The sequence below is a fragment of the Aquarana catesbeiana genome, linkage group LG06 (assembly GCF_042186555.1).
Source record: "Aquarana catesbeiana isolate 2022-GZ linkage group LG06, ASM4218655v1, whole genome shotgun sequence".
Classification (NCBI taxonomy): Eukaryota; Metazoa; Chordata; class Amphibia; order Anura; family Ranidae; genus Aquarana; species Aquarana catesbeiana.
The window spans coordinates 358,983,589-358,998,191 of NC_133329.1; the positions used below are offsets into that span (position 1 = coordinate 358,983,589).

Genomic DNA, 14,603 nt, shown 5'->3' on the forward strand with positions numbered 1-14,603 from the left:
TCCACCTGTGGTAAATTCAGTTGACTGGCCATGATTTGGAAAGGCACACGCCTGTCTATATTAGGTCCTACAGTTAACAATGCATGTCAGAGCACAAACCAAGCCATGAATTCCAAGGAATTGTCTGTAGACCTCTGAGACAGAATTGTTATGAGGAACAGATCTGGGGAAGGGTACTGAGAAATTTCTGCAGCATTGAAGGTCCCGCTGAGCACAGTGCCTTCCATCATCCATAAATGGAAGAAGTTTAGAACCACCGGGACTCTTCCTAGAGCGGTCCGTCCAGCCAAACTGAGCGATGGGGGAAAAGAGCCTTAGTCAGGGAGGTGACAAAGAACCCGATGGTTGCCCTGACAGAGCTCCAGCATTTCTCTGTGGAGAGAGGAGAACCTTCCACCATCTCTGCAGCACTCCACCAATCAGGCCTGTATGGTAGATTGGCCAGATGGAAGCCACTCATCAGTACACATACACGACAGCCCGCCTGGAGTTTGCCAAAAGGCACCTCACGGACTCTCAGACCATGGGAAACAAAATTCTCTGGTTTGATTAAGCAAACATTGAACTCTTTGGCCAGAATGGCAAGCGTCATGTCTGGAGGAAACCAGGCACCGCTCATCACCTGGCCAATATCATCTCTACAGTGAAGCATGGTGGTGGCAGCATCATGCTGTGGAGATGTTTTTCAGCAAACTGGATGACTAGTCATGACTGAGGGAAAGATGAATGCAGAAATGTACAGAGACATCCTTGATGAAAACCTGTTTCAGAGCACTCTGGATCTCAGACTGGGGCCTGTCCAACAGGATAACGACCCTAAACACACAGCCAAGATACCAGCCCAGACTTAAACCCGATTGAACATCTCTGGAGAGATCTGAAAATGGCTGGCCAACGACGCTCCCCATTACAACCTGATGGAGCTTGAGAGGTCCTGCAAAGAAGAATGGCAGAAACTGCCCAAAAATAGGTGTGCCAAGATTGTAGCATCATATTTAAAAAGACTTGAGGCTGTAATTGATGCCAAAAGGTGCTTCAACAAAGTATTGAGCAAAGGCTGCGAATACTTATGTACATGTGATTTTTTTGTTTCTTATTTTTAATAAATCTGCAAAGATTTCAAACAAACTTCCTTCACGTTGTCATTGTGGGGTATTGTTTGTAGAATTTTGAGCAAAATAATTAATTTTATTCATTTTGGAATAAGGCTGTAACATAACAAAATATAGAAAAAATGAAGTGCTGCGAATACTTTCCAGATGCACTGTATAACCTATATTGATCTGGTGAAGGGAACAGCAATAATGTGCAGCAAGCAGCATTTCAGAGCTAAGGGACCAGCACTTGCTGACCACAGTTTCATGTCATCTTATGTCCTCTCCATTACCATGATGTGGGTGTGTTGCAATTGTTTGAATCTCATGCGCAACAATATTTACACATAACAGAAAAAAAAAAAAATTTATTATATAATGATATTTCTCAGTGTGTAGCCAACTGAAACCATCTGGCAACACAACATGAACTCTAGAACACACGGAAGTGTAATAACACAAACGTAGAATGTGAATTTATTTTATGACAGAAGTACCTTTTTATAAATGCTGCGGAGGTCCCGATACTGCCACAATGTATTTAACACCTGGGCTGCTGCTTTCACCACTTTTAAAGAAGATCTGTAAGAAAAACAGACATAAAAAGATTATTCAAAAGCCCATAACATTAATGCCGCGTACACATGATCGGACATTCCTACAACAAAATCCTGGATTTATTTACGACGGATGTTGGCTCAAACTTGTCTTGCATACACAAGGTCGCACAAATGCTGTCAGAAATTCCGAATGTCAAGAACGCGGTGACGTACAACATGTACGATGAGCCGAGAAAAATGAAGTTCAATAGCCAGTGCGGCTCTTCTGCTTGATTACAAGCATGCGTGGAATTTTGTGCGTTGGAATTGTGTACACACGATCGGAATTTGCGACAACAAATTTTGTTGTCAGAAAATTTGAGAACCAGCTCTCAAATTTTTGTTGTCGGAAAATCCAACAACAAATGTCTGATGGTGCCTACACACGGTCGGAATTTCCGACAACAAGCTCACATCAAACATTTTTTGTCGGAAATTCCGACCGTGTGTACACGGCATAAGGCTCCATGCACACAGGACGCTCAAAAAAGTCATTCTGGACGTCGGATTGCTGGCAGGAGAACGCGGCTTTAAAAACACAATTTTATCAGCGTTTTGCATTGGCGTGGTGTTTAACCACTCTAGCTTTTAGCCACATTTCTCTGCCTCTATTCAAAATCAATGGCTCTCCATGGGAGCCCATTGATTTGCATAGAAGTCGCACCAGAAGTCGGATCATGATGATCCAACTTGTGGTGCGACTTGTGTGCTGAGGATGTTGAAGGGGAACCCCCCCACCAAAATGAAAAAAAATTGGCATGGGGTCCCCCCCCTCAACTGGTATGGATTTGAAGGGGAACCCCCACGCCAAAAAAAAAAAGACGCAGGGGTCCCCTCCAAAATCTGTACCAAACCCTTATCCGAGCACGCAGCCCTGCATGTAAGGATATGGGGGGGGGGGAGACAACGAGCAAGCACCCCCCCCCAGACCATACCAGGCCACATGCCCTCAACATGGGGGAGCCCCAAAGCACCTTGTCCCCATGTTGAGGACAAGGGCCTCTTCCTGACAACCCTGGCCGTTGGTTGTTGGGGTCTGCGGGCAGGGGCTTATCGGAATCTGGAAGCCCCCAAATCCTGGTTCCCGACCCTATGTGAATGAGTAGGGGTACATTGTACCCCTACTCATTCACCTAAAAAAAAAAAAAAAAAAAAGTGTCAAAAACAAACACACTACACAGCTTTTTAAAGTACTTTACTAAAGCAGCTCCGGCTCTTCTCCCTCTTCTGGTGATGTGTTCTCCCCTCTGCGCTGTCCTCTCTCTCCACTATCTTCGGCTCTTTTGCAGGGTCTTCTCCCCTCTCCGGTTCTTCTCCTCTCTGCTATCTTCTGCTCTTTTGTTGAGTCTTCTCCCCTCTCCGGTCCTTCTCCGCTATCTTCTGCTCTTTTGCTGGGTCTTCTCCGCTATCTTCTGCTCCTTTGCTGGGTCTTCTCCCCTCTCCGGTTCTTCTCCTCTCTCCCCCGCTATCTTCTGCTCTTTTGTTGGGTCTTCTCCCTCTGTTCTTCTTCCGATGTTGACTCGACATGATCTCCCGGTGTAATGCTGGGTTTGCCGTGTGCAAGGATTTATATTGGCATGGGGGGAGCCACCCGATGACGTAGTTAGAGGAAACACCCCTTGTGATGTCATCACCCCATAATGCCCCGGAGAAGAACCAGAGCTGCTTTAATAAAATACTTTAAAAACCTGTGTAGTGTGTTAGTTTTAGACACTTTTTTTTTTTTTTAGGTGAATGGATAGGAGTACAATGTACCCCATACTCATTCACATAGGGTGGGGGCTGGGATTTGGGGGCCCCCTTCTTAAAGGGGGCTTCCAGATTCCGATAAGCCCCCGCCCGCAGACACCGACAACCAACGGCCAGGGCTGTGGGGAAGAGGCCCTTGTCCTAATCAACATGGGGACAAGGTGCTTTGGGGTGGGGGCCGCAAAGCACCCACCCCCCATGTTGAGGGCATGTGGTCTGGTATGGTTCAGGAGGGGGGGCGCTTGCTCGTCCCCCCCTTATCCTGACCTGCATGCTCAGATAAGGGTTTGGTATGGATTTTGGGTGGACCCCATGCCATTTTTTTTTTGGCGTGGGGGTTCCCCTTAAAATCCATACCAAACCGAATGGTCTGATATCAATGAGGGGGGGAGCCCGACACCAATTTTTTTACATTTTGGCGGGGGGTGGGGGGGTGGTTCCTCTTCAACATCCTCAGCACACAAGTGGCACCGCAAGTCGGATCATCATGATCCGACTTCTGGTGCAACTTCTATTCAAATCAATGGGCTCTTATAGGGAACCATTGATTTTGAATAGAGGCAGAGAATGCCTGACGAGGCTTAATGCTCTGTTTACAGCGCTTAACATATTTTACCATTGTCTGGCGTTTTTAGGACTGCTCTTGAACGCGATCTTAGGGCATTCAGACTACAGCCCATAAACTCCACTGCTGATAAAAGCTAAAAAACGTCCATGTAAGCATAGGATAACAGAGTGGAGTTTATAGGCTGTTAAAAAAACAAAAAAACAAACAAAAACCCCCAAATGCCAAAAAACTATATAGGGCTTAATGTATCACAGCATGTAGAAAAACACAACCACCAATGCCATTCAAATGTTTAAATGTCAGATGAAGGCCTGAAACTGATCAAAGTAGTACAGATATTTGCTAAAACGCCATTACACTCCAAGGGGAAGTTAAATTGGGGGACTGGGAAAGGAAGCAAGTCACAAACCATGTGCCTGAATTGTACACCAAGTTTGCAGACATATTAGTCACTATAGCACTATTTTTCAACACAAATGAAACCTTGAAATATCGAGGAACCCCTAGCAACCTCTGGAGGAACCCTGGTTGAGAATACATGCACTACAGGGAAAAGGAGTGTAAATCGCAACACGGTTGGTGGAGTACAGCATGCAAGACTACCACTAAAGAGTGTAAGCAGATTCATCATCAATGCATTCATTCAGGATTAAACCAGTGTGCATTTTTAGTGCTAATTTGATTGAGACCCCAACTTTATGTAGTAACAAAGGATCACCTATTACAAACAGCAATCTGGTGTTACAAAGAGACCATTTAGATCTCAGCTGCAGCATCATCTACTAGCGATATCTGATATTGCAATTCAACCTGTAAGATATGATGAGGTTCCTTGAGTTCCTTTACATGTGTAGCGCTGGTAGATTTTTAATCTACTGCTAATAGGTAAATCTAGTGGGTTACAACTCGGTGGAGGTGGTCCTCCGAGTTGCATTCTGGGGGTATTTATGGGACAGACGCCATGCTTAGGGGTTCGTTTTCAGCCACCTGCTGGCCCTCCTGGCCGACAGGTATGCATTAGGAATACCACCTCGTGGTCCTCCGTTCCGGAGGCCCACTTCGCTGCGGCATGTGGGTGGGCCCAGAAGCCTGTCTGGGGCCTACCACAGCAGCAGAGGAATGGTCCTGGGCTGTCTATCCTGAGTGAAGAAGCTGGACAACTGAGGAGATCCCAGGGGAGGACCCATCATGGAAGGATCATGCAGAGTGCTGGTCTGGAGAGGGGCCTGGTGACTCAGTTGGAGGACGTATCCTGAAGTAATCTTGCTGCATAGTACTGTCGGGTTGGCTTAATGTTTCAAGTGCTGTGTCTGATACACATCGTAAACCATTACATCCTGTGGCAGAGGATCGTACGGGTTTTGTTCCAAACAAGTCTGTGGCAGAGACTTTTGTTCGTGCTACATACTGGCTGCTAGGCAAGTGAGAGAGGCCTATCCAGGCGGGCAAAGATTGAATCCCACAAGGGGAGTGCATTCAACTACAAGTGTTCAATTCCTAATAATGTTCTAAAGAATACTAAAGAAAGGTATTTGAGCTTCCCTGACACTTTCCTTCTGTCTCTTTCCTGCTACTTCCTTTATTACTTGTTCATTAAAGCATTGGAAAACGTACTCAAGTGTTTGGTGTCTACATCGTCCAGAGGTAAACTCAACGGGACCCTAGACCCGGTGCAACAGAGGTGGCGAGAGTGAAGGTAACAGCCAGCTTTAAACCAGCAGCACCACCGTGAGTTATTGCTACACATGAATAGACAGACAAAGTGACTGTGCCCTGAGAAACGTTTCAGGGGTGCCATTGCTGACCTCTCTATTGAGAAAGTTTGTTCCCTGGCTTTCAGGGTGATGCTTTAGCTTCAATGTTTTTAGAGTCTCTGACAGTTACATAGTAGGTGAGGTTGAAAAAAGACAAAAGTCCATCAAGTCCAACCTATGTGTGTGATTCTATGTCAGTATTACATTGTATATCCCTGTATGTTGTGGTCATTCAGGTGCATATCTAATATTTTTTTTTAAACTATCAATGTTCCCTGCTAAAACTACTGCCTGTGGAATGGAATTCCACATCCTTGCCGCTCTCACAGTAAAGAACCCTCTACGCAGTTTAAGGTAAACCTCTTTTCTTCTAATTTTAATGAGTGGCCACGTGTCTTATTAAACTCCCTTTTGCGGAAAAGTTTAATACCAGTATGGTATTAGTGAATTGAAATCATATCCCCTCCCAAGCGTCTCTTCTCCAGAGAGAATAAGTTCAGTGCTCGTAACCTTTCCGCATAACTAACGTCTTCCAGTCCCTTTATTAGTTTTGTTGCCATTCTCTGTACTCGCTCCATCTCCAATACATCCTTCCTGAGCACTGATGCCCAGAATTGGATGGCACACTCCAGGTGAGGCTGGACCAGAGTCTTGTAGAGTGGGAGAATTATCACTTGATCTCTGGAGTTAACCCCCTTTTTAATGCATGCCAATATTCTGTTTGCTTTGTTAGCAGCATTGCATGCCATTGCTGAGTCTATCATCTACTAGGAACCCCAGGTTCTTTTCCATCCTAGATTCCCCCAGAGGTTCTCTGCCTAGTAAGCAGATTGCATTCATAGTTTTGCCACCCAAATGCATTATTTTACATTTTTCCACATTAAACCTCATTTGCCATGTAGTTGCCCACCCCATTAATTTGTTCAGATCTACTTGGAAGGTTTCCACATCCCGCAGAGAAGTTATTGCCCTGCTTAGCTTAGTATTGTTTGCAAATACAGAGATTGAACTGTTTACCCCATCCTCCAGGTCGTTTATGAACAAATTAAATAGGATTGGTCCCCGGACAGAACCCTGGGGGACCCCCACTACCCACCCCTGACCATTCCGAGTACTCCCCATTTATCACCACCCTCTGAACTCGCCCTTGTAGCCAGTTTTCAATCCATGTACTCACCCTACAGTCAATGCCAACAGACCTTACTTTGTACAGTAATGGTTTATGGGGAACCCTGTCAAATGCTTTTTTGAAAAATCCAGATACACAACCACGTCTATGGGCCTTCCTTTATCTAGATGGCAGCTCACCTCCTCATAGAAGGTTAATAGATTGGTTTGGCAATAAAGATTCTTCATGAATCCATGCTGATTACTGCTAATGATACCATTTTCATTACTAAAATCTTGTATATAGTCTCTTATCCCCTCCAAGAGCTTGCATACTATTGATGTTAGGCTAACTGGTCTGTAATTCCCAGGGATGTATTTTGGCCCTTTTTTAAATATTGGTGCTACATTAGCTTTTCTCCAATCAGCTGGTACCAGTACAATCAGTAGACTGTCAGTAAAAATTGGGAACAATGGTCTGGCAATTATTGAACAGTGAACCAGCATAAGTTCTTCTCACATTTAGTCATGGCATGCTGGTTCAGAGTCAGATTCAAACATACTGAAGTCAGACCCAACCACACCTCTAGCATTTTCAAAGAAAGGTCAGCAATAGAAATCACTATTTTTCTATTTCTCATGACAGAGTCCACCAAACAAAACAATGAGATAAAGGACTCACTGTAGTATTTCCTGTAGATAGCATAGGTCTCAATACTTTGTAAACAAAGGGTTTGTGTACTGTCCTTTAGATTATAAGATGACAATCACTGCCCTAAAATGTAAAGTGGGCCTCAAACGTGGCCCTTGACATCAGCGAAGAGCCACTTATAATGTTCAATATTTGTAATACTTGAGGACTGACAGAAACGTCAGACCTAATAAAAGGAAATGCGAGTCAGCGTGTGGACACGCTACATTTTTGGTTGGGGATATGCGGAAGACAATACGAAGCTGGGAACATGTTACATTAGACTAGTAGAGATCAGTGTTATTACTTTAATCAACGTTCCCACTACAGACTTTAGGGGGCTGGACTCTGGTCAGAGGGAGCCAAAAATGCCCCAGCACCAGTGGGAATAAACAATCCCTTGGGCTTGGTGGCCAGTGGGAGCAACGGTGCCCCATCGCTGGCGTCCCTTCAAGCAACGGTGCCCCATCGCTGGCGTCCCTTCAAGCAACGGTGCCCCATCGATGGCGTCCCTTCAAGCAACGGTGCCCCATCGATGGCGTCCCTTCAAGCAACGGTGCCCCATCGATGGCGTCCCTTCAAGCAACGGTGGTCCATTGTTTATAATGATGGTAATAATTATGCCCCATTGTTAATGTCAGTGGAAGCAATTGTGTTCAATGATTGGTGTCAGTGGTAGGTATTATACCCCACTATTGGTGTCAGTGGAAGGAATGATGCCAACAGAAGAAAATAGATGATCATCCGTTTTTCCATTGGTATGCACTGATGTCCGTGTTTCATCCTTCAACGGATGGATGAAAAACAGACAAACGGTCCGTATGTGTGAAAGGGGCCTTATTGTTGGTGTCAGTGGGAGAAATAGTGTCCTAAGGGCCACATAGATGAGAACAAAGGGCCACAGTTTGCAGACCACTGGTATATAGTAACATCTACTTGCTGGTGTAAAGGATAATGCAATTCATTAAAACCAGAACATTTCAAAACTAAAAAGTCTATATTTTAGTGCTGAGAGAAGAGTGGTCTTAACAACTTGGTGTTAAAAGATAAATGTGTTAAAACAACGTGTATTGTATTTTTTTTTTGGTTTATACTGAATTTGTGTAACAGATTAAAACATGAACCCTTCAGAAAACAAGATGTTCATGACAAATTAAGAGTTCAAATGGTCAAAATGCTTGCCAATCATTAATAGAGCTACTGTCATCAGCTCCAATTTGATCCATAATATCTGAAAATGTAAAACCAGAGGCGAACAGTAATAAAATGTGGATGTAACAGCGCACAGGCTGCACACGGTGACTCATGAGAAGGCAAACAAATGAATTTTGGATTAAATAAAATAAAAAGTATAATCCAATTTTGATAAGAACATGGCTCTTCGCTGTACCTTCGCTCCTGCTGTGAAACCAAATGGCCAGATGTTTCTAATGAAGATGCAGCATGAATTAATGAACGGATGACTGTAGAAATGGATGATAATCCGAGCCGTTTATGGAATTTCAGAAAGTGCAGCCACTACTCATTCATTTACACTGAGCAGTGTGCTGCCAATGAGTTTGCAAAAATGAATAATTAAAAGCAACAAGTTACCAGATGTTGAAGAGATCTTATTGTGAAATGTACAAAGCTATTATGTGCTTATTATACAAAATGTCTGTTTTAGGCCAGTGGATTACACCACTGTAGAAGACTTGCCTTTCCCCTTTTCCTTTGGTGATGTTCACTAACTTCTCAATTCCTCCAGTGTCCGCCAAAGCCTTTGCGTTCTCCATGTTCTTGCTGGTGACTTCATGCAAAGCACAGCAGATGGCCGCCACTGTGTCATCTGACAAAATGCTGGGGCCGTTGCCCCCTGGAAGCCGGTTCACCAGGTCCCGCATTGCATATTTACCTTAAAAAAAAAAAAATCATGATCATAGGGATACACATGGGCAAAGACACGTGAAAATAAAGGATATACTTCACTACATCATAAAAAAAATCAATATAGAAAACAGGTAATATTATTAGTGCTCAGATAATACCCAAAACCAGAGCTATTTATGCAAATCCTGCCAAATTTTCAGGTTGATAGGAAAGGGTTAAAGTATCTACCCAAAAAAAAAAAAAAAAAGTTTTGAATAAAATGGGAAATGGTTAAAACCCATTTATTTATTTTTACACTATTTGTGTCCCGTTGTGTTGGAGAAATTTACCTTCACTTCCACTCTGGAAGAAAAACAGGAAATTAGGGGAAATCCCCCTGAAACTGCCATCAGTAAAGGTGTCCCCATAAGAAGATGATCATCACTTCACATGCTGGTGATGATTCTATTTATCTTCCTGGTGACAACAACATACAATGTGTGTTTAAACGACCACAGGTAGTCTCTATCAGAAGCCCATTTGATAAGGTGACAACACAGGAGCACAATTTGAAGACATAACTTTGTCACCCAAACAAGGACCTTCAGGACTGGTTCACACCTGGATTCCTTCCTGTGTAATTCACATGCATTGCAGTGCGGTACGATTTGAGCCCAATTCATTTTCCACGAGCTGAACTGCACTGTACTGCACCAAAATGACTGCATGCACTACTTTAAAAAACGCACTGCAACCAGATTGCATTGCACATCTGTGACACCTGTTTGGGATGTTGATAATTAACATTGACAACATTGCAGATCATAAACTGCAGTGTGTTTTGAACGTGATGCGGGAAACACACACTGAATGTGGGTTTCCCGTACCGCGTTATGGTATGAACAGGTAGGATCACCAAATATTTCAATAAAAATAAGGTTCATGATTAAAACCAAGGAAAATTATATAAAATCTGAACTATGCTGCAAGGGAAGCTTTTGCCATGGCAGACTTACCTCCTGATCTGCTCTCCTCCTGCGCTGACAGATTAACGCTTGCTGTTACTGCCACAATCTTCACCATTTTTCTGGCCTGCCTTCTTCCCTTTTCAGACACTGATATAATGCAATTCTGTGCATTATCCCAGGGCACCAGCCTCCATTCTAGGCAGCTTAAAGTTTTTTGGGCCAGGACTGTACACTGCATGCGTATGCAGCGGTATTTACAAAGACAACTGTTAGGAGAGGTTGATTGACAGAAGAAACATACAAAGTCTCTCCTAACCAAAAACTCTGCCTCTTTTGTTAGGGTTTAGTTCCACATTTATATAGCTTATATAAGATTTTTGTTATTGGGCTTATATCTACTTTAAGCAAGAAGATCAGCATGACAGCTGAACAACTAGCATTTTAAAAAAGTTATCAGAGGCAACATATGGGTTTGTCTGCAGCAAGTTTCTTTAAAATAAAGTCTACTTTGGTCTCCGCAAGGAAACATCTGGGAAATTGCTGTGTCTCCGCTCTCTCTTAGCTGTCCAGGGTCAGTGTAAGGTTTCTGCCTTTGGATAATATGGACAAAATACATTACTCTAAAGGATGAGGATAAAATGGGAATATTTTATCATCTTGTAAAATCAAGTGCACAAACCTAAGTAATCAATACAGCCATCTATCTCTGTGCCTTCACAACGTACCAATTAGCTCCTTGTTGCGGACGTCTAATGCCATATTTCTCAGTGCCGTGGCCACAGAAGACACCACTCTGTCGTTATCCATCCTCAGCAGCTCCACCAGTATGGGCAGTCCTTTTTCCTTCCTGACAGCCGCTCTGATGTATGCTGCAAACTGCAGAGACACAGAGAAGGCGACAGATTATTTACAGTGCCGGCAGGAGATACTTCACCGGTCAACTCTACTCCGCTATCCAATATTCCTTACCGCTAGTAGCTGAAGGTAATATCCAGAGGCTCGATCCAGATAAACACATTATTAAATATAAGAACATTAACTCCTTCTTGACTTGGTTTCTCTGTACTGCATTCACTTTATTAAGTTGTCATTTAAAAACCTACCTAGATTTAGAACCTGTTTGATTGAAATGTATGAAATGAAATGAATGTAATAAAGAAAAAAGGCGCAAAAACTGGGAAACACATTTCTGAAGTGCATTATAAAACCTGCAATACATTCCTATAGTCTGACGCTGTGTCCATTACCCAAACTTTGCAAGGGCTGTAGCCAATTAAGCAAATTACTAACTATGCATCATTTGTTTACTCTCCTGATGTAAAGACACAACCTCTTCTCCCTGCATACTATGCCTTGAAAAAATATTCGGAAATTCCCACAATCCTTCTCGGTGATTTCAACATCCCTGCTAATACAAACACTCCTGCTACTTCTAAACTTCTAATGCCCCGTACACACGGTCAGATTTTCCGACGGAAAATGTGTGATAGGACCTTGTTGTCGGAAATTCCGACCGTGTGGGGGCTCCATCACACATTTTCCATCGGAATTTCCAACACACAAAGTTTGAGAGCAGGATATAAAATCTTCCGACAACAAAATCCGTTGTCGGAAATTCCAATCGTGTGTACACAAATCCGACGCACAAAGTGCCACACATGCTCAGAATAAATAAAGAGATGAAAGCTATTGGCCACTGCCCCGTTTATAGTCCTGACGTACGTGTTTTACGTCACCGTGTTTAGAACGATCGGATTTTCCGACAACTTTGTGTGACCGTGTGTATGCAAGACAAGTTTGAGCCAACATCCGTAGGAAAAAACCCATGGATTTTGTTGTTGGAATGTCCGAACAAAGTCCGACCGTGTGTACGGGGCATTAGTCTAACCTTTTCATTTGACCTGAAGCAATGGGTACAAGCTTCTACTCACTCTGATGGCAACACCCTTGACCTTGTATTCTCCTACCTATGCACTCCATGCAACTTCTCAAACAATCCTTTTCCTCTCTCCGACTATCACCTTATTAGTTTCTCTCTCCCCTTGTCTTCCACCACCTTTCCCTCCAATCGCCTAACCATCACCCGTAGAAACTTTCGCAACTCCTCTCTCCTGCTACTGACCACCTCTATGACAAAATCTCTCCCCTGTCCTGCCCCAACCAAGCCACGTCCATCTACAACAAATCCCTGTCCTCCACCCTGGACAAGCTCGCTCCCCTCACTACACGCAGAATCAGGCCTCGACCCCTACAACCCTGGCAAACAGATGACACTAAAATTCTCAAAAAACGTAGTCGCGCTCTTGAGCGTCTGTGGCACAAGACTAAGTCTCTCAAAGACTTCAACCAATACAAATCTACTCTCCAAAAATAATATTCTTTCCTCCACACTGCCAAGCAAACCTATTTTACAACTCTTATTAACACCCTTTCATCCAGTCCCTGTAAACTCTTCTCTACCTTCAACTCTCTACTTTGTCCTCCACCGCCTCCACCCACTGACTTACTCACTGCCCAGGAGATCGCTAATCACTTCAAAAACAAGATTGATACAATCCGTGATGAAATCTCCACTCTACAGGTATCTCCCCCTAGCTAAGACCCCATGTCAACAGGTACAACTGACACTCCCCCTATTCAAATCTGCTACTACAGACGAAGTTGCTAAACTCCTTTCTATCGCTCACCTAACTACCTGTCCCCTGGACCCTATTCCCTCTCAAATGCTACAGTCGCCCTCTGACCCCATCCTATACTCTCTAACCCACATCTTCAATCTCTCCCTCACCTCTGGCATCTTCCCCAATGCTCTAAAACATGCACTGGTCACTCCCATACTTAAAAAGCTGTCCTTGGACCCTACCAATCTTTACAACCTACGCCCTATCTCCTTGCTCCCCTTTTCCTCTAAACTACTTGAGGATTTCGCCCTCAACACTCCACAGAAACTGCTCTTTTAAAACTCACAAATGACCTACTAACTGCAAAAACCAACGGACACTATTCTGTACTCCTACTTCTGGATCTTTCAGCTGCCTTTGACACGGTTGACCACCCCCTTCCTTCTCAAAAAACTTTACTCCCTCGGTCTCAGTGACTGTGCTCTTCAGTGGCTCTCATCCTACCTATCCCAACGTACATTCAGTGTCACTTACAATTCTACTTCCTCCACTCCTCTTCCCTTCTCTGTTGAGGTCCCCCAAGGTTCTGTTCATGGACCTCTTTTATTTTCAATCTACACCTCTTCCCTGGGTCAGCTGATAGCCTCTCATGGTTTTCAATATCATTTCTATGCTGACGACACACAAATCTATCTCTCCACCACTCAACTCACTCCATCAAGTCTCCTCACGCATCACTAACTTACAAACCGACATATCGTTATGGATGTCACACCACTTCCTCAAACTCAACTTGTCCAAAACCGAGCTTATAATAATATTTCCTCCCCCACGTGCCTCTTCCCCTGACTTCTCTGTCAAGAGCTATGGCAAAACCATCCACCCGTCCCCACATGTCGGGGGGCTAGGTGTTATCCTGGACTCTGAACTCTCCTTTCGGCCCCACATCCAATCACTTTCCAAAGCTTGCCACCTCAACCTCAGCAACATCTCTAAACTACGTCTCTTTCTAACCAATGAAACCACAAAGCTCCTGATTCATTCCCTGGTTATCTCTCGCCTCGACTACTGCAACTCCCTCCTCATTGGCTTACCTTTAAATAGACTATCCCCCCTTCATTCCATCATGAATGCTGCTGCCAGACTCATCCACCTTACAAACCGCTCAGTGTCTGCTACCCCTCTCTGCCAATCCCTCCACTGGCTACCACTCACCCAACGAATTAAATTCAAAATACTAACAATAAGTTACAAAGCCAGCCACAACTCTGCCCCCAGCTACATCACTAGCCTAGTCTTAAAATACCAACCTAATCGCCACCTCCGTTCCTCCGAAGACCTTCTGCTCTCTAGCTCCCTCATCACCTCCTCCCATATCCGCCTCCAGAACTTCTCCCGAGCCTCGCCCATCCTCTGCAATTCGCTACCCCAATCTGTCAGACTGTCTCCAAATTTATCCACCTTTAGGCAATCCCTGAAAACTTTCCTCTTCAGAGAAGCCTATCCTGCCTCCATCTAACAACTGCACTATTTTCTCCATTAGCTCATCCCCCACAGCTATTACCCTTTTGTATAACTTGACCCTCCCTCCTAGATTGTAAGCT

The 14,603-nt window shown here is 44.0% G+C and overlaps 1 protein-coding gene across 8 annotated transcripts in view; it reads right to left on the minus strand.

Moving 5' to 3' along the window:
• PKP4 (plakophilin 4) overlaps nt 1–14,603 on the minus strand; it is a 471,675-nt gene that overhangs the window by 18,736 nt on the left and 438,336 nt on the right. For all 8 annotated transcript variants that reach the window (XM_073634112.1, XM_073634111.1, XM_073634115.1 and 5 more), the window contains 3 exons: nt 11,104–11,254; nt 9,261–9,456; nt 1,592–1,676 (listed from right to left, as the gene is read on the minus strand). In XM_073634112.1, the coding sequence (XP_073490213.1) occupies nt 1,592–1,676; nt 9,261–9,456; nt 11,104–11,254 (432 nt within the window). The remainder of the gene's footprint in view (nt 1–1,591; nt 1,677–9,260; nt 9,457–11,103; nt 11,255–14,603) is intronic.